Here is a 21,972-nt window from a genome sequence, read left to right as displayed (position 1 = left end):
GTGTTCGCTCAGCAATAATGGGAATCGTGAACACCAACAATGCTGAATTAAGTGGCCACGTAATTGTTAATCGGGGCATGGGTGAACAAGAAAGTATCTTTCATGTCGACAAGGTGTATATGTAACCATGTGTGTTGTGTAGGTGTGAGAAAGGGAAAGGGAGACGGAGAAGAAGAAGGAGGAAGAAATGGGGAAATAAAGCAGTAGACAAGAGGAAAAGAGAAGTATGTAGTGAGACTAAGGCAAGTAAGGGAACTGTGACACAGATATACGTACAGGGTAATTCAAAATGAATGGTGCAACTTTACACAATTATTATGATATTACTACAGAGTTATGATAGAAAATCAGACAAGGCATCTGGAAGTTTTACTCCCCTTACTCACATTATAAACATTCAACACGGAAACCACGTGTAACTTGGAAAAGGTCCAAACGATAATCAAGTACACGAGACAGGAAGTCGTTGTCAACGGTTTCGAAGGCATTAACAATTCTCAGTTGTAACTTTGGCAAATCTTTCGGAAGGGTGAAACATATGCATTACTACCGAAAAGCATGAGGAAATGTCTTTGCACCATTGTGATTGAATCAGTTCTCGATAGCTCCAACAAACAATATGGCTTCTACTGATCATTAGCCATTTTGCGACACTGGCAATCCTGGTGGAGCATCGGCTAAGCAGAATAAGCCTGCTAAGTGGGAATGGAACTTCCGGAGTTTTTGTTTGTATTGATGCCTTGTCTGATTTTCTATCATAAATAGTAACATCATAATAACTGTGCAAAGTTGCACCATTCATTTTGAATTACCCTGTATCACATATTTATAAACACCAAAGAATATAAATAAAGGATAAATTGCATAATCACAGACAGAGAGAGATAGGGGGAGAGATATAACGAGAGAAAAGGTGAAAGATATAGTAAAGAAAGAGACGCCGACAAAGAAGAAGAGAAGGAACAAGCAAAGATAGGGATAAAGGAGAATAATATATAGACACGATGGCAGAGTGAAACAGAAGGAAATAGATAGGCATGGGCACATCCAGAGGGGGCAAGGGAGCACTTGCCCCGTCTGGAAAACAGGCGCAGAAAATTTTTATTCTGTTCATTGTTCTCTTTTACATGGAAACTAAACTAAATGTTATTCCCTTTTCACTTCCCCGATGGCATAGTGGTAACGTCGTCGTCTTATAATCAAGGCGTCCCAGTTTCGATACCCGGTGGAGGCACATTGCACAGTGGTTCGGATCCCACTTTAAACTGTAAGTCCAGTCACGATTAGCCTGTCTGTAACTCAAACAGAGAATTGACGAATCACCGGTGAGCACCGGTTATTGCTTGCTCTAAAACCACTAATACCAAGGTTGACAAACAATTTCAGACTAAGGATTGAAAGAAATTTAAGGTTTAAGCATTTATAGAAATCCAAACTTTTTATGTATTTTTTTCATTCGCTTCGGTTGGGAAGTCTGCATTGCAAGCTATTGGCAACTTGCTCACGTTGTAGACTGAATACCAGATACAATCACTTCTGTAGTCAAGGTTCAATAGGGCGTGCCTGAAAACTCATTCAAATTAACTTGATATAATTGGAGGGAAGGAAGAAAACTTGATTCCACATTCCCTGCATGGAAGCCATATTTTACCATTTTACGATTACTGGACGTGTACTGAATTGGGATGAAAGAAACACCATTTATACACTAACACAAGTAGGTATATTATAATAGGCCTGTGCATTACATTGAAGCAATATATACTTTTACAAGACATAAAAACAGATTGTGGAACACAGGACAATCCTGTAAAATCCTCTAGAACATCTGGCAACCCTACATTAGTTCATTTAGTGTTATATCAACCCATTGGCTGCACACCTTGGATTACCTTAAAAGATGGTGCTGACTTTACTAATGAACACCATACAATAATTTGCATCTCATTCGTGATGTTACGCTAGTTATGGGTAAAACTAGGAGAGATTTTTTTCAATTTTCTTGCGGTATCTCTTCCTTGGTTGACCTTTACAAGTTTACTGTCTTGCCAATATCTTCCCAGCTTTTACGACACTTTCATTACTAATATGTTTGTTAATAATCGATTTATTTTTATTTAAAAAACTATACTTGTCAATATATTGAATTGTATCAATTAGAGTAAGTAGAATCAAAAAAAGGATATATTTTAATCTCAGTGCCGTGATTAACCTAAATAGATAGAAAAGTGACGTGCACTAAGATGATGTAGTTTACAATTCTAATGCTATATTTTTGTGTAATATTTTTAAATTCTTAAGTGTAAATTTTCATCCATGCACTTTAGTTCCTATACATCTACAATTTAGTTCATTTGAAGCATTACACACATACAGCTTTTTTACTACGTGAGGAGAATGTAATTTTTAATTTCTCCTTAGTGATATTTTTAATTGTTACAGCTAGTAAAATAGTAAAAAAACTTGTTCGTTCATTTCTTCTTTACATTGTTGTTCAAGTAGGAAATTGTGTATATCTGCAACTGACATTTGTCAATTTGGACTTGCCTACAGATAACTAAAACTGGTTGGTTGTTACTCAAGAACATAACAACCAAAGTTCAATCTACATTAGATTGAAGAAAAATAGTGTAAAATGCAGGAACCATGTTATGTTTTCACATTCCACCGTTTAATGAAAAGAATAAATTGTTCAACAGTTTTCAAAGTTTCAAAAATAAGTTTTATGTGAGAGGACACACAACATAAAACTTGTCACTAAAAGTTTTCCCTATCTTTTGTCTGGAAAAATAAGTAATAAAATAAAATAACTATGCATTATGAAATGTTTGAAAAAAATGAAAATCAGTTGTTATGGATATTCACACATCTGCTGGATCGAGTGGAATAGTCTCTCAAAGGATCTTATAAAATAATAATAATAATAATAAGTTGGAATAAAATTTGTTTATTTATATCGCTTTATATAGTTATTAAACAATCATAACCATAATGATCATTGTGAATATTGTTATTATTTCTACGCTTCAAATTTTATCCATGACCCGACCCACCTACAAACATTTCTGGCGTAACTCATGATTACATTTCTTAAAATGAAGAGAAAAATTGAGGAGATTATGTCGTTAGATTCTGGCAACACTGTGAAATAGTCTGTCAGAGCCACCCGCATGTAAACTTTCTCCGGGAGAACAACTCCATCACGTTCTCTCGCTGCTCTCGTGACGTTTCCTTAAAAGGAGTCCGATCCACTTTCTGTATAACCTTTTCCCCTTTCGTACGGTCTTCTTCCTCTTTTGCTTCGACTTTACTCTCGATCAGAGCGCGTTCTGGACGCTCAGATAAGTCCACGCATCTTGGTTGCCCTTTGACATCGATTACGGATGACTAGTCTACGATCTGTGCAATTTCCAACCATTATCTCGTTTATGCTAATTGAAGGTAACAGACGTTTTCCACCAAGCTGCGTGCGAACCTGTTATTACGTTTTCGCATACTGCCTGAGATTATGTGGCGGTTTCGGACACGATGAGCGATTTTCCAGGATCATGTAATCATTAAGTCCAGTTCACGATGGTTAAAGTTCCAGTATGGCAGTTGTTGTCCCAACTTGGAACCGTAACACAAGTCCCGTTCTTCATTCCATAATCCCTTCTTTCCCTTTCCTTTCATTTTCAATCTTCCTTACTCTTCCATTCTACGTTTCGGTAACAGTTTCATACATCGGAGACACATTTCTTCATTTTTACAGAGGAAAATACTTACGGAAATGAGTTTCTCTAAGGTTTCCAACGTTAGTCGAGGTATTTTCTTTCACCGTGGTATCTATTTGACCGGGAAATCATGCTTGCCTAACCTAACCAAACCTAACCTAACCTTATCGGAATGGTTCGTGGGGCTATCCGTCAGCTACCCGTGCATAATGTACAATTTGCACACGTGACGAACACGATAGTAGGTATTTTTCGGTGAAGTTGGTTGGAAACACTGATATTCGAAAACAAAAGAAGCGATATCATTCGCAAAGTAAACGATATCGCATCGTTACGTGCGTTCGGTAGCACTTAGAAAAATGCGTTATTTTAGTAGAGAAAATGTTTGTTTTCGTGTAAAAAGCAGAATGGCACCTTGAACTATGTCCCGCAATACACAATTGGTAAGTACGAACCATCCGAAACACAAAATATACGATTTTAATGTGTTTGCGATATATGAAACTGGTACCCTACGTTTCTCTTCTCTCTCCCTCTCTCCTTCTTACGACGGTTCAATCTATGTTTCTCTCCCTTACTTTCCACGTTTCTATGTTCAGTACTTTCTCTTTCTTTTGACGTTTTCTCCATTCTCTCTCTATCTCTTTTTCCACGCTTCTTTCTTACTCTCTCTTTCTTTCTACGTTTATTTTCGTACGTTTCTATCTCTCTTACTCTCCTTTTCCCACGTTTCTTTCTTACTCTTTCTTTCTTTCTACATTATTTCCGTACGTTTCTATCTCTCTTCCACGTTTCTATCTTACCCTTGCATTCGTTGTTTCAATCTACCTTATTCACTTTCTTTGCACATTTCGAATGTCCCTTACTCTCTCTCTCTCTTTGCACTACCTTTCTAGCTCTTAGTCTCTCTCTTTCTCTCCACGTTTCCATCTTTGTTAGTCTTTTTCTCCTCGTTCCTTTTACAGTCTTTATTTTACTGATTCCGTTTCTTCCTCTGTTTCCATCTGTTTTTCTCTCCTTCTTCTATTTCTTTACCTCTTTCTTTCTCCTTCCTCTATTTCTTTACCTTTTTCTTTCTCCTTCCTCTCCACTTTTTCTTTTGTTCTTTCTTCCTCTACTTTTCTATCACTTTCTCTCTTTGGTTTTGTCTATTTTCCATCGGAGAGTGAATCTTGCTCTACTCTACACGACCCTGCAAATTCCTTACGTAGGCCATTTGGGTGGGTAGAAAAGTGGGCAAGACTATTTCACGGGGGCCAGAGCTCACCTTCGCCCTTGACATCGGGTCAAGTCGGCAATATCCTTGAAACAGTGTCATTAAAACTTGTGAAACAAGGGCATTTGCTAAGATATTTACACATAATCATCATATGATCCAGCACGTAACATTTGCTTATACGAGCCCTTCGTTCGATGCAAAATGGCTTATCTTGAGCTGTTTTTACAGATGGTCGAATATGTGAAAGACGCAAGGTCTGGATTTTAGGGAGGGTGTTCAAATTGCTTCCTAGCGAAATGATTTCGGCAAATCTTCAGTATTCTTTGCCGCATGAGGACGGGCATTGTCATGCAGAAGAATAAATTTGACAGTTAAATCATTTTCATTTTACTTTGTCTGCAAATTTCTAAAATATGATTCTTTTTCTTTTCAGGATGCATCTTCCCTTTTTCTTAGCGTCCCTTGTCCCTCTCCTGGCGACAACTTTCGCCGCCCTTCCCGAACCCCGCTCCCTCCCAGTCACCGAACCATCCAGGGGAGGCGTCGGCGCCAAGAAGTTCGCCACCACCCTCGACTGCGGCGCTGTCGTCGCTTTCTCGTCGGTCGGCGCTTCGGCGGGCGAGAAGTCCGGCTCCGCCACTAAAGTGCTTTTCGCCAGGGACCTCACCGATAAGGGCATCGGCTGGAGCAGGGAGGATGGGGAGTTCACATGCTACTGCCCAGGGTTATACCAGTTCGCTTTCGCTGGAAGCAAGTGAGTATTGTATAGGGTGATCATAATTTTTTCAGCTCAAATTCGTGCCATCCCAATACTCTTCAAATAATTTATTCAAGCCCAAGACATGACAGTCCACAATTTTATTGCGGTGGTTCTTAGGGTTTGCTACACGAGAATGGCAGGAAAATATACCGCTGCGGGGGATAGGGGTGGATGCCCCTTCGATACACAAGTCTAGATCTCCAGTAAGCATCATCATCCTCATTGTTGCGATCAGTTAAAGTGGCAGAAAAAATAAAAAAATGGTACATATACAAATAGGGAACTCGCGGGTTATGAATGAAACTTGTTATAATGTTACAATTGATTGATTGATTGAGTTGGTGTTTTAAGTCAACTTTATGCACAGTAAGGCTAATCAGGACTGTCAATATATATATATATATATATATATAAGAAGTAAGACGGTCCAGTTTAAAGTGGGATCCGAACCACTCTGTGTCTCCACCGGGTATCGAACGCAGTACCCTGATTACAAGGCGAAGACGCTACCACTGCGCCATCGGGGAGGTCCCTTATAATGTTACAAGAATTACTTCTTATATATATACATATCTAAGCAACATTTCAAAAAGAGTAACTGTAATTGAGTTGCTTTTTTTATACGTATATATATATATATATATATATATATATATATATATATATATATATATATATATATATATATATATAAAAGTAACGTTACATCTTTTCTGGTTACAGCTGATTTGAACGATCTTGGAAATAACAACTTTTGAAGAACATTGTGTTGGCTAAAAACGCAACCTTACAAACCCTCCCTCCCGTGCATCATAGTATTCATACATGCCAACAATGCATCCTAGCTTTATATATATATATATATATATATATATATATATATATATATATATATATGTGTGTGTGTGTGTGTGTGTGTGTGTGTGTGTAATAATATATAGTAATAATAAAAATAATAATAACACGATAAATTATTGGGTGGGTTTAAACCCCACGAGCCCTTATATGTTCGCGCCACTGGAAAATAATGTAATTAATTTAAATATAAAGTCATAATGCAGTTATGTAACCACATGATGCAATGTTCTCAATCGTCATTTTAAAGCTCTAATCAATAATCACGATATAGCTAATGTTGCTACCGGGAACCTCATTTAAGCGGGAACTGCAATGCCTTAACCTCTCCTCAATAAAATAGAGAAAATGAAAGCGGGCATAACAGCCTCATGCTCCAGTTATGTGAATAATGCACTGCAAGACACGTATTCCCAATCAGAGCAATAATCGGCTCCCGTAGACAGGTTCTGCTCCGAAGGTCCAAGTTACGTCATCCTTGCGGTGGCAGCCATTCGTTGCAGTTGCTGGATAACGGTCCGTGGTACTTTCACTCGACACCAGAGGGCAGGGCGGTGCCGGCTAACCTTTACCAAACGCCCCGTTAGTGAAAGAAAAAAAAACTTTGTAACTCCTGCACCGTTATGTCAGTCTGCCCACACGATCGAAACAAGGTCAGTGTGTCTACGTGGAAGAGAGTATCAAATAATGTTTCTTTTGTCGTTTCCAAGGTTAAGAAAAGATACCTATGGTTTCTTTCCTCTTTTCCCTTTAAAGCATCGTTCCGCGTCTAGGTGAGTCATGGCAGTTTTGGTTTACGTGGTGACTTCAATACGGATAAATGTAGGGTTGGTAGATTCAATTACAGTAACATCAAGCTTGGTGGAAATTAACCCCACCATCCCCGACCTCGGTGGCTAAGTGGTTAGGACAACTCTCTACGACGCCCGGGTTCGAATCATGGTGTAGCTGTTCTTTGTGAATGTCCCTTCATTTAATTATGTCATCACTCACTTAGCGATTAGCTGGAAGGTGGCAGAAGCGAAGTAAAATGAACCAAATAAATCAATCAATTTCTCAACTCTACATGATATCGAAGATCATCTCTCTGCCAGGAATGAATTTATCTTCCACAACTGACAGTATGTATCAACATCATGGCCGTAGGCAGGAAAACATTTCTGGGGGGGGGGTTCATTCACAATTGTTACCATGTAATGTAATGTCACTCACGAGGTTCATGTCCTCTGTTCTGGATCCCAAGACAGAAATAATATCACATAAAGTATTGTATACATCAATTATGTCATGTATATATTCCTTTGTATAGCATTACAATTTATTATTACACCTACTTTAAAATGCAATCAAATAGTAATAAATAGAGGAAATAAAGTCGGAGGAACCGTGAAATTCGGAGCAACTGACGTCCTGGTATATTTTTAGGAACCAGGACAATAAGCGTATGTATGCGGGCTTACTTCGGGGGGTTCCCCCCCTTATTACGTGTATTGAATAGTTGTAATACGTGTATATTGGTTGCTTATGGTTGTCTATAATTATATGATAATGCAAATTCAATATGTAATGAATGTAATAATGTAATAAATGGAATTATTATATGTTATTATATTGAAGAGTGGGGTTCAGCCTGCGTCTGTTCTACCACCTAACCTCATGTCATGATGTTGATTTTTATTTTACTCTTCCTGTTTTGAAGTTTAAGTCCAGTTTATCCACATATAGTCTGAATCCGCAGTTTAAAGTGGATTCCGAACCACGGTGTGCCTCAACTGGGTATCAAACTCGGGATTATTTAGTTACAAGGTGACGACGTTACCACAACGCCATCGGGAACCCCATTCCCTGTCTTGAAAATATTAACCTGCTACTAGGGACGTGAAGTTTCCGTTTTAGTTTTCCCTAAATTTCGATGTTATTCTTTACTGAAATTCTGTGTTACGTATTTTTCGAGGTTTAGGGCAAAATTCGGTGTCATTAATTATAAAACGGTGTTATTTTTACAAGCATTTTTACTGTTCCTTTTATGCTTAAGATTTTTACATTGTTTTAGTTCTGGAAAATTGAGACAAATTTTCAGAAATTACGAAATTGGTTCCATTTGGAAAACTATTTCATCTCATCAGCCCCTAGATATAAAATTTTTATTGAATGATAACACCCAAATCTTTGAACACAATCATACACATCACATTTCTCTAGCAATGCCAAAAAATCCCTCTTCGATCTCAAAATACCTACCATTTTGTGTGCACACATACACGCCCCCTTCTCCTAAACACAACAGGTGTTCCTGAAAATGTTCCCGTTCCTACGAAATTTCCCTTCTGGAAAGATCCCCCCGACCGAATTCTATTTTCAGGACGATGTTAAACACTGTCAGTCATGTCTGTGCCAAACTGCAATAAATAAAATGACAATGTCTTTCGAGTCGATCTATCACCAGCTAGACTACAAATTACGGAATAGCTCTTCAGATAGTTCTTTTTGAACAGAAGAAGTGCTATCCCCAGTTGATATTGCATATTTCGCGGCGTTTATTGCGTTAAAGTACAAAAGTCGGTGTTATTTTGGAAAATGGCAACCGGAACACCGAAAACTTATCTCCTTTATCTACCTAATTACAATTTCAACACCTTATTTTGCTTTCCTCAATTTTTCGGTGTTGTCGTTAAGACGAAAACTTCACGTCCCAATGTTAGAAACTCATTGAAACTGTAGGCCTAAAACAATTTCTAGTGTACGTGATTCGAATATCATATAATAAAGCCAAAGAGTAAAACTACAAAAGTTGCTTCAAATTAAGAGACAAATCAAACCAGGTGTCACTCAACTTCCTCTTACCATGGATATTTTCTTCCATCCGCCTCCCTCAAGTGTAGCAACACATGCATTCAAAATACCTCCTCTCGACTCGTCACGTGCTTTCTTGTGAAGTGAGTGATATTAACAATTTGTGCAATTTATAGTCTATCTGTTATGAAATTACAGGAGTAGCCTGTATGTTATTTATATTGTATATTTAATATTGTAACTCCATCATATTGTGAAGTTAGGAACAGAATTTATTCATTAACTCTATCATATTTTTATTATCTTATTCGATTTGCATCGAAGAGAAAAATTTCTGTGTGTTCTAGTTACTATGACTACGTAACTCTACAAAGCAGTTAGGTTCAAAACAAAAGAATGAATGAATAAAATTAAATAGGCAAATACAGTTTTAAATGTCTTACATATATTTCTTGTTTCTGTATATTCTTACATAAATTGTTCACTCCATGATGTAAGATATAAGTATGAGTATACACAATTTTATATTTTTTAGGATATAGTTTTAGGTCATACGTATATGCATTGTTTTGTATGATGATGATTTTTAGGTTATAAAATTCCTAACCCAACTTATGATCATTTTTTATTGTCTCTTTCAGCCTTGCTCTGAAGAAGAAAGCATCCCACAGTGACGCTTGGACAACTGTTGTCGCAACAAGCTCATCAGCTCAAGCGAACGTAGCACTACTCGACATGGAGGTCGGCGACAAGGCTGCCATCTGGTCGGCAGGACAGCTGCAACAGGAACAGAGCGAGTCTCCAGTGACAAGCTTTAGTGGCTTTAGAATCGCAAAGAAGTAGCAATTTCATCATCGTTCTATTTCTAGGTGACGAAACTTTCACTTCGTAGCGACACCTGTACATGGCCCTGAGATCTGAAGATTCTATAATTCCCCTTCTTGAACATTTGAATGATATTTTTCTTGCCAAACAACTAGTATCTCTTTTCGAGCTGTGATATGGAAATACCCTTCTTGCAAAAACTGCACGTGAACATATTCCTATACATCTATCTAGTCCTGTACAACAATACTGTGCCATATGAATATGGCATGACTATCTAACCTTAACAATTTTCTGTAGTTCAAATATTTTGTGAGAGTTAGTAGTGACCAACATTTCTAAGCATAAAATTTACGTCTTAACGATTGGTTCGAACTTTCATCTAAGGTTGCATTACGTTTCAGTTGGAAGAACCAATTCAACTTGGAGTATATTTTTGCACTGAAATTTCAACAATGTGAATTATATCCACAAGTTTGAAAGTCGATTACCATAAATCAAGATAGAACTTTCGTTTGTGCATGTTGCTATCTTTTATAATTGTGCAACACATCTGTCCTTTACATATGTTTAACATCTGGAAGTTTTACTTGTGAAATGGCTACACGAGTATTGAAGTTAGGTTAGAAGATTTATTTTTAAGTATAAAGCCATAGAAAATATATGTAATAACGTAATCATTCCATGATAAATTACAATTTTATTGCTAGTCACTAATTGCACATAAGACATGAACACTGTAAGTTTTTTTTTTCATAAGGTAATGCTCTCTATTTCTGTAGTTTACCCTATTTCTCCTAATTTCTGTTGTATACTTTGTAAAGTACATTTTTAACTTTTGATTGTAAACCTTTCTTGTTGGAATCCTGCATGTGTCTATCTTCCTACTTTCTAGAATTTGCTTCAAACACACTTTGACACTAACAAGTTCTTATGAATATGAATATTGGCACAGTGCCTATCTCTACTGTTTCTGCTGATACTGATCAATTCCTTTTAAAAAAAACTGCAAGATGCTTGAGATTCTAACAAGGAAGGGTAATATTGTAAGTAATAAGTAACAAGCGTTACTTGGATTACTTCCTTAATTTCTCACTATCTAGAAGCATGTATATGACTCTTGTCTTTTCTTCTTGTACTGCCATTTATTGTACAAAGTTATCTGTAGATAGTTTTGTAGATATACACATTTTTTCCATCTTGGTACACAATAAAAGTTTTACTTTTTCAACTAACTTGTAGAAATGCTGTTTATTGCAATTTTATGCACTTCCTTCTACCTTCTATTCTAAGGCACTTTGTAGCTAGCTGTTTGTGTTTCCACCAGTATGATAATAATTCTGCAAAATTCTTCATTCTTACTTGAGGCATATTTTTTACAATTTGCTAGCCATTTTTCCTTGGAGTTTTCTGTACCTACTGCCTGACATTGGTGAGGGTTTTAGCTTTTTAAAGCATGATGCAATAAACCACGAATTATTTTCGTTAATTGTTAATCTCTCTACTCATTTCTTCATGAATTCTTCATTTTGAGTATTTGTTAGTTACCAACAACAATACCGAAAGTAAATATAAGTACTTATATTAACTTCAGATATTAATCACAATGTCTTTGTATGAATAAGATCAACCTTCATTCATATTTAAAAATATATATGAGTACATGTTTGTCAATAGTATAAACATAACACTCAAAATTAAATTATAACTTGTAATTAGTATTAGTGTTAAGTAATGACATGATCTTACTGTAAGAACCCATACACTGTGCCTAGTTTTCTAGTGCGAGATCGTTCAAAATCAAACTAGAACAATAAGTTAATGATAAGTGATATGAAGACATAGGGTTTTCCTTCAAAATAGTCGTGTGGTACAATGAAAATGTTTTTATATTATTTTTATAAGTTTTTTAATGTTCGTTCATACCAACCTTTTTAGGGACACTGATATTAAATAGCAGAAAGTTTTTTCCAGGAGGTGTGGTTTTTACCTATATTTCACGAAACAAGATAGCACATTCTAGCTATATCTTATGCGAGTTCATATGTTCTCATGTTCATAAATATGCTGTTACATCTTAACTCTTAATATGAACAGATCGCCTATTATTATTATATACAATCGCATTTCTCTTTCTCTCACTATTTACCCAAAAAAAATATCTTCAACTTTTCTATTGTTTAACATTCTTCTCAGTGTTTTCTGTTTTGTGATATAGAGATATTTAAACATTAGAAACGTCAACGGTATTTCTTCCAATATTTCAATATATTCGTTTCTTTTGCATGCACTACAATAACAATTGCTATAAATACAACTTGTAAGATAGCATGAAAATTACCAAGAAGACAAGAAGCAATAACAACCCCGATATTGTTTACTATCTTCATTCACTGAAATCTATGTACTCCAAAATGCATGATTCATGTTGTTCACATTGTAGTAGCATATTTGTGACACATATGCATACGTAGCACACGGTAAAGTTCTACTCAACGAGAAAGTAAATCCATATATTTTTGCTGTGCATAACTTATATCCTTTGTTTCTTTATATCTTCTCAGTCTTGACACTTTTCACAATTGTCTTCAAATATACATTTTTCTTTTATTTTCCTTCTTTCTTTACTCCTTCAGTATCAATGTAAGCGGAATTTTCTACTTATAGCATGTGACTCGAGCATTCATTGCTTCTTTTTCTTCAACGATATTATATCTAGAAGAAAGAGAGAATGACAATTTGCATATTTAAAACGGTTTCACTATTTTTCTTTTTCCATAAATTCTTCATGTTTCAGTCTTCTCTATTGTCCTTCAATTGCATGAATTTTGATACTTGCAAGACTCGTTCAGAGACAGCCCTTTCTCATATCTAGTTTCTTATATATTTACTCAAATCGATCTGTATACTTATTTTGTACATTGTGTACAAGCAATACATTATCTCTGTACATTGTCCTTTTGTTTGACTATCAGTTCCTGTGCTTATCATTTATTTATTTTACAACTATCTCTCTTTGTCTTTTGCTCTTTTCTATTCATGTTTAATTGTTTTACAGCTTTTTTGCCTTCGAAATTCATTTCAACCCTACTTTCAAACTCATCCTCTGCTTTCGTCTCTCTTCTAGATGTTTCTGATTTTTCTAATCCTCTCTTTCTGACTTTGTTCATCTAGTTTTGTTTATATTTTATTTTTATCTCTTCCTGTTATTGTCTTTCTCTGAGTATTTATATATTTCTCTCTCTGTCTCTATAACTGTAACTGTGTTTGTTTAAAGCAAGATCTGATTGTTTATTCGTGTTTAGCAGCAACTACTTTAAAACAAATATTTATATTTTCCCTTGACCTAATTTTGAAATTGCATATTCATGTGTTGCTCATATTAAATTAAACTCTTTACATTATTAATTTATATGCGTTTATGTTTATAATAATGTTAGATTAAAACAAATCCATCTTCTTCAAATACTTGCAAGTCTATAGTGAACTTCTTTCTCTCTCGTCTTTCTGTTTTCTCTCACAAACCTCCCTGTCTCTAACTTTATCTTTTTCCTTTCCTCCTTCTCTAGTTCTCTCTCTCGGCAGTTCTGATTCTACTTTAGACTGTCACAATTTATCTGTGCATAAAAGTGAACTTAAAACAAAAACCCAAAACTCAACTCAATATATGTATCTCCTCTTTCTCTATATCTGTATGTGTCTGCATTTGTCCTTGTATCAAGTAAATCTTGAATTTGCATTTGTCTGGAAGAATATAGTTTTCCATTTTCTTCATATTTTATACTCGACTATTTCGTTATCACCTTAACTTAATTGATCACATTGTTAGATTTTACAATAACCGAATCAATCAAATCCATCTTCTTCGTCTATTTTGCATGTCTATTTACACTGTTACTCTCAATCTCCCTATCCTTCTCCGTCCCCATCTCTATCTCAACTCCTCCTCTATCTCTTTCACTTTATCTTTGTTTTTCTCTTTCTTCTTATCTCTGTATTTCTTTCTCACTCTCGCTCACTCTTTCCTCGTTCTGTCTGCCATTATTTTTATATCTGTATATCTCTTTGTATCAAGTGACACTTAAATGTTAATTCGTCTTTGCTGTATCTACTTTCTTGAAGAATATACTTTCCTAGCTCTCCCTATTTCACATTCCAAAATTTCTTGCTCGCGTAGCTAATTTTGTACAAATTTATTTTTCATATTATAGCGTTACAATACCAAATACATTTTCTTCGTCTTTAGCATTTCTTTCTCTCTCATTTTCTGTTTTTCTCTCACTTCTCTGGTCCTGATTTTTGCCTTTTTCATCTTTTATTCTCCCTCTAACCTCTCTGTCATTTGTTCCACTCCCTTTGCCTTTATCTCGCTTTATCTATGACTCTGACGTCGGATCACTCACTTCTTTTCCCCCTCTCTCTCATTTATTCATTTTTCTATATTTCTCTCTCTCTCTCTCTCTTGCTCTCCCTCTCTGTATCTGAGTTTGATTCTACTTCTCTCCCATATATTTTTTCTCTATCCTTTTCTCGCTTCTGTCTATATCTGACTTTGGTTCTCCCTCTCATTCATTTATTCGTCTCTCTTTGTCTCCCACATTTATTCTCTACCTCTGACTTTAATTCCCACTTTCCCTCTTTTATTCATCTCTCTTTCCCTCTCTCTTTTATTCCACTCCAATTCTCTCTCTTTTATTCCTCTTTATTTGTCTCTCTTTTATTCTTCTCCATTTCTCTCTCTCTCCCTCGATTTTCTCAATCCTTGACTTAGACTCTCCCTTTCTCTCTTTTATTCATATCTCTTTCCTTCTTTTTATTCCCCTCTAGTTGTATCTCTCTCTCTCTCTCTCTCTCTCTATATCTATCTCTCTCTCTCTCTTATTTCTTTCTAATTGTCTCTCTTTTATTCCTCTCTATTTTTCTCTCTCTCTCTCTCTATTATTTCTTTCTAATTGTCTCTCTTTTATTCCTCTTTGTTTCTCTTTCTCTTTCGCTTTCCTCTATCCTCGACTTCGATTCTCTCTTTCTCTCTTTTAGTCATCTCTCTTTGGCTCTCTTTCTTTTTCTCTATCTCTGATTTCGACTCTCTCCCTATTTTCTATTTACCTATTTTTGCCTCTCTCTCAGTTTTCTCTATCTCTGACTTGGGCTCTTCTTCTATCTTTTTTATTCAATTTCTTTTGTCTCTCTCCCTTCTATTCTCTACCTGTGACTTCGTCTCTCTCTTTCTCTATTTTATTAATCTCTTTCTCTCTCACTCATTCGTTTTCACACTATCTCTGACTTGCGCGATCTCTCTCTATCTTCTATCTTCTATTTCTCTCTCTTTGTTTCTCTCTTGCGTGCTTTCTCTTTATATCTGATTTCGACTGTATCTCTTTTTTTCCTTCTCTCTTTCTCACTCTCTCACTTTCTCTCTATCTCTGATATCGTTTCTCTCTGTTTCCTCTTCGTTTATCTATATCTCTGACTTCGGCTCTGCCTTGATTATTCACCGTCTTGGTGCAAGACCTTTCTTTAAGAATATATTTTCTAGCTTCTCCCTATTTCACACTAAAATATTTCTGCTCATGTTGATAATTTTTACACATTTATAATGTTTATTTCAACGTCAAAGTAGATAATTCAACAAACTCATCTTCTTCAACTTTTGCATGCCTCTATGGCCTCTCTTTTTCATTCTTTCTCATCATCTCTCTGTCTTTGACTTTGTCTTTCTCTCTCCACTTCCTTCTTCTCTCTATCTCTTCTTCCATTTTTTCGCCTACTCCCTTGTCACCTTCTATCTCTATTCCTCTCTTTCTCTCTCTCCGATCTCCATCTCTCTGTGGGTTTATCTGTCATTATAATTGTATCCGTGACTGATTTTGTATGAAGTAAGACTTGAATATTCATTCAACTCTTGGAGCAATTACTTTCTTGAAGATATTCCTATCGGGTATTTCTTCTTCTGCTCATATTGTTAATTTTTACAGGCTTATTATGTTTATTTCAACATTAAAATAGGTAATTCAGTCAAACCCATTTACCTTCACATTTTGTATGCCCATTACAATCTCTCCCCCCTGTTTCTATCTCGTCTCTCTTTGATTTTGTCTTTCTCTCTCCACCTTTCTCTGTCTCTGATTTGACTGTCTCTCTCTCTTTTTCGCTGATCCTCTTCTTGTCCACCATCTTTATCATCTTCTATGTGTATTCCCCCCCCCTCTCTCTCTCTGATCTATATCTCTCTATAACTTTATCTGTCACTATAAATGTATCAGTGACTGGATTTGTATCAAGTAAGACTTAAATTTTCATTCTTCTCAATTGAAGGATATTTCTTCCTCTGTTTACATTGTTAATTTTTACACATTTATTATGTTAATTAGAACAACAAAGTAGGCGATTCGATGAAATTATCTTTCTTCGCCTTTTTGCGGCTTTACACTTCTCTTCCATTGTTTTTCCTCTCTGCATCTGTATTTTTCTCTCTCCTCCCCTGTCTATCTCTAACTTTGGCTTTCTCGCTTTCTTTCACTCTCACGTTCTGTCTCTCTCTCTCTGTTCGTCTCTCTCTCACTCTCTCTACTCACTCTGTCTGTCTCTCTCTCACTCTCTCTACTCACTCTGTCTGTCTCTCTCTCTCACTCTCCCTACTCACTCTGTCTGTCTCTCTCTTACTCTCTTTACTCACTCTGTCTCTTTATCTCTCTTCTCTTTCTCTCTCTCTACATATCTTTAGATTTGTATCTGCATCTCTCCGTGCATCAAGGAAAAATAATTTTCATTCGCCTTTTGGAGCAGTCACTTTCATCAGGAATATTTGTCCACCATTACATGAAGTTCTGTCCATATTTTGAATTTTTGTGCATTTGTTATGAATATTATAATGCTAACAATAGGCAAATGAGTGATGAATCCATGGAATTGCCTTGTTTCACACCTCTCTAGAATATCTATATTTCTATCTCTTATACCTCTTTTTCTCTCCTCCCTGTACCTCATTTCTATTCGCTCCTATTCTTATCTCTTCTTTATCTATGAAATAAATTATCTTCCTCCTCTCTATCTCTGATTCTATTATAATCCATTTTCCTTTTCTTTCTAATTTAATCTTCACATCTTCTCTATCTTCTTCACTTCCTCTGTGTCTGTGTTTATTGTCTACAGATCTTGCTCTGTGTCTTGGTATCAAACAAAAGTTGAATCTCCACTTGTCTCTTGCAGAAACTAGCCATTCTTGTAGCTAATCTCCATTTCAAACTTGAATATATCTTGCACTACAGGAAACTCTTCTAAAAGCTAATTCAATGAAAATCCACCCTCTTTTCTCTTCTTTACATGTCTCTACATGTATGTTTAGAATTTCAATATTTCTCTATTTTCGAATTCTCTTCATGACGTCATATTCCGTCTCTCTCTCTCAATCCAACTCATAGTCTTCACTTTTTGCATGCCCAATACAATTCTCTCCCTTCTCTCTCCCGCTCTCTGTTCCTATTTCATCTCTCTTTCACTTTGTCGTTCTCCCTTTCCTTCTTTTTATTCCCCTCTAGTTCTCTCTCTCTCTCTCTATTTGTCTCTTTCTTTATTTTGCTCTCTAGTTGTCTCTCTCTCGCTTTTCTCTATACTTGATTTCGACTCTCCCTTTTTCTCTTTTATTCATCTCTCTTTGTCTATCTTTCTTTTTTCCGACTCTGATTCCGACTCTCTCTATTTATCTATTTTTGCCTCTCTCGTTTTTCTCTATCTCTTCTTCTCTCTTTGCCTCTTTCCCTCCTTTTCTCTAACTTTCACTTCGTCTCTCTCTTTCTCTCCTTTATTCATCTCTTTCTGTCCCTCTCTACTTTTTATTGCGTATTACATTAAGCTCTCTTGATAATGTTGATTTTTGCACATTTTGTATGTTCGTTGTGACTCTAATAAAAGTACGTAGATTGAATCGTGAATCCATCTTTTTCGCTTTTGACAAGTCCGTAATGAATTTTAAAATATATTAGAATTTTCATTTTCTGTGGAATATTCTTGCATGTTTACAATTCTATTTGTATTCTTGAACCTCTTTCCAGCACATGATAGTGATTTCATTCGAATTGTTACTGATTCGTTTACTGTTTTGTCCATAACTTTATCTTTCCCTGAAATAATTCTTAGCATTCTCCTTTTCTCCCTTCCACACGTGAGTTTTCTCCCGAAAGAGTAGTTTTATATTCTTTCTTAGCATTGTCCGCTATTGATTTTCCTCCCTAATCTTTTCTACTATTTTTAAAAATACTTTTCAACTTACATATTTAGTGCATTTCTTGCATAGTAACTCTTTCACGTCCTCTAATCTCTTCTCCTATCTTCTCTAAACTACCTCTGATTTTTTTTCGAAATTCAAAATTGCTATATTTGCATGAGAATTCTATGATACTATCTTCCATCTTTCTAATTTCATCTACTTTCATATTTTGTGTAAGTTTCTTGTCCCTATTTCTATTATTCTCATTTTGAAAACTGAATTTCTTTCTTGCTTTCCCTGTAAGTCAACCTAGCATTTATTTCTGGGAAAATCTTACATTTCTATCTTAAACTTGTGCATTATCTAAAATTAGGATTTACTAGTTATTCGCATAAAGTATTTTCTGCACTTTAACTCATTATACTATCCTTATCTTTTTAATTTGTTCATGAAACAGGGTTGCCTTCTTGTATTTGTTTTTCTTATAGTAAAAAATAACTTTTTCGTGTTATTACATTTCTCTAATTCTGTTCTTTCTTTGTTTCTATTGTCTTTTATGCTCCTTTTCTTTTCTTGAAAATCAATATGATTCTAGAAATCATTTGCTATTCTTCTACCTACTTCTGTATTTTCATTTAGGTTTCATTTGTACTTTCAATTACTTTCATCATTTTAATACAATTTCTTATCTACGGCCTCTTTCATTATGTCTTACTAGCTTATACTTTCCTAATTGAATATTTAGCTCTATTTCTCATTTGTCTATTGACGAACAAATTATTGCTCAATCTTTTTATTTAATTTCCTATGATTAAATATATCAAATGTAAATCTACTTTTGCATGCAATCGTACACTTATGTTTTTCAGTTGATATACTCTATATCATTCTATTTCTTAACTTAGAAATCTATATTGTACGTTGTTCCCTACTGACATTTGTGCAGTATAATATACTTATTCTATTGTTCATCGTTTCTGGACTGTCTGCTATATCTTCCAGAACCTCAATATTCTAAAACTTTCTCCTAGTTCTATTATTTGTTTTCAATTTTTCATAACTTACATTACATTTCTTCTACTTTCCTTCATTTCAACACTTCAACATATTGAAAACATTTATTTCTAAGAGATATTCAATTCTCTTGGTTTTTTTTCTAAAATGCTTAATCCTTCGCACGAATTTTTAAAATATGAATTTACTTTTTCAGTACTTCTTCTTTCTTTATTTTCATAATATAAATGATTCAACTTTCTGCACGACTTGCATAACAAATGTGATTGATCCCTCTCTCTCTCTCTCTCTCTCCTCTTTATTTATCTCTCATCCTATTCTACTTTTAAATTTTCTTGCATTATTTACTTCATTTTTCCTCATCATTTTAATCTGTTGCCTATTTCTTTTCAACTTTTTTCTTTGCCATTCCAATCTTTCAATAGATTTTCTCAAATTATTTTCTTCCAATACTTTTTACCTTCACTTTCGTATGTTTTCTAATGTACTGCATACCTTTTATTGCCTGTCTCGTCGAGAATTCCTTTACTTGCCATTCTATTAAAATCCTCCTTGAATTTAATTCTCTATCCTCTTCCTTTTGATTCATTTACATGATACTCTACATCATATATATTTGCATGCAATTCAATTTTACTTGTCTTTCAAAAACCGTAATATGCTTTACCTGTTCAATGTGAATTATTTTGCGAAGTTAATTTCTTTTTACAACTTTTTTCTTCAGTACTTCTTTATTTTACTTTCAACGACTATTCTAGTCTGTGAGCTTTCTTTCCTCATGGAACTTAATTACGTTACTTTATCTATATTCCTCTTCCCTCTCTCTCTCTCTCTTTACTGTATGTTACTACTTCCCATGTTTCTTAAATTTACATTTGATTTGTGAATTATTTTCTAGTATGTGCATTTCTAGATTCACCTTGCTACTTTTCTTGTTTTCTTTCTTAACTCTTTCTTTATTACTCCTAGTAAGGTTAGAACCACAAGGTGTAATAAGCTTAAAGTGACATATCCCAGAAATAACAGTTAAAATAAAGTTTATTTTATGAGAAATCCAAGATATGTGTTGATATTGAAACTGAATCTTACAATTATGGGAGTGTCTTACTTGTTAGTGTGAGTGTAGGCGTGTTTATTTATTTTTCCTCTTCATTCACACCATATTTTTTCATGCCTTGATCTTTGTTTCGATACGTAGCATGTTATTGTTCATCCATTTTTAATCTGAACAAATTACTTCTTTACTTCCTTACTTTATTTCTCTACGTTCTCCTTACGTTTCAGTACAGGTCTATTTATTTCCTTGTGATATATTTGCTTTCTTGCTTTACTCTTATTTTCCTTCTGGAAGCACTTTATTTCTTTATAGATTTAATTTATCACTAGGTCTCACTCTCTTTTTCCACTGTATGAATTCATTTGTTATAAATTATATTTCTCCTCAGACTGTCGTTTATATGTGCCTTCTCCATACCACTTTCTGCTGTTGCAATTTTTTTGCAATAAGTAAAACTGTTTAGTTCTCTTGAAAATACTGTCCCAAATTTATAATCATCATCACTTTTCTAATGTTTGTGAAACGTGTATGTAATCCAACCTTAATCTCTCTTTTTCTTCTTCTTCTTCTTCTTCTCTCTCTCTCTCTCTCTCTCTCTCTCTCTGCCTCTAAAATCTGTCTTCGAAGTATATTTTCCCCATTTTTTACTAGTAAAAGTATCAGCATATTCTCCTTTAATTCCTACCTTGAAGATTTGTTTCTATTGACTGAGATGGTGTGATTTCAATTCTTCTATTAACTCTATAAATGCAGTCGTTCTTTCCCTATGTATCAAAGGTTTTCGCCTTAAATTTCTGATGCTTAATACATCTTTTATAAATAGTCTTTCTTTACGATTTATACATAATATCTGATTCTGCAAGAGCTTATTGAAGTATTTATTTTGCTCTTTATTTTCAAATTTCTTAATCTAGTTTATGTTGCTACTCTTTCTACCTGGCCCCATGTTTTCTTTCTCTTTTCAATTTATTTTCGTAATTATTCCATTTCTTATCTTCTTTCTATTTTTCACCTGAATATTACCTTCATGTATTTCTCTAGTTTGCTGTTTTTATCACAAATGTATTCCTTATATGCATGGCTTTCTATCTTTCTTTATATAAATAGATACTTTCTCTTCATGTTACGATCATTTTTCATATAGTATTTCGATATCTAAATTTACCCTTGCCCATAATTGCTTATTCTGTATTTACAACATAAGTACTTCTTAATGATTTTTTTCGTGTATCTAACTATCTTAATATATTCTGAGCTGTGAATTGTCACGTTTCTTTCTTTCGCAGTTATGTGATCTATTATTAAACTTAATCTATTATTACAAACTATTAGTTTGATATTCCATTAAAGTCGGGAAAATGTACAATATAATTGTTCTAATTACATTGCTTGTTCTATGCGAATTACATCCTTTAGTTGGTACAAAATATAAAATATTGCAGTACCATTAGCGTTTACTGTCCATAATGGTGTAAATGGAGGATGATATTTTTATTTTGAAGAACTTTAACTCGTTATGACTACTGTACT

At 34.8% G+C, this 21,972-nt stretch overlaps 1 protein-coding gene across 1 annotated transcript in view; it reads left to right on the top strand.

The window, feature by feature from the left end:
- Positions 1 to 11,400, top strand: part of LOC145989982 (uncharacterized) — a 42,264-nt gene extending 30,864 nt beyond the window's left edge. Inside the window, exons 2-3 of the mRNA XM_083125540.1 lie at positions 5,366 to 5,686; positions 9,982 to 11,400. Coding sequence (XP_082981666.1) covers positions 5,367 to 5,686; positions 9,982 to 10,183 — 522 coding nt within the window. The 5' untranslated portion in view covers position 5,366 and the 3' untranslated portion in view covers positions 10,184 to 11,400. The remainder of the gene's footprint in view (positions 1 to 5,365; positions 5,687 to 9,981) is intronic.
- Positions 11,401 to 21,972: the final 10,572 nt, after the last annotated feature.

Source organism: Lepisma saccharinum, chromosome 7, assembly GCF_977018435.1.
Source record: "Lepisma saccharinum chromosome 7, izLepSacc3.1, whole genome shotgun sequence".
Taxonomy (NCBI): Eukaryota; Metazoa; Arthropoda; class Insecta; order Zygentoma; family Lepismatidae; genus Lepisma; species Lepisma saccharinum.
Note: the sequence above shows the minus strand (reverse complement) of the source record. Positions and strands in the feature narration are given on the sequence as shown.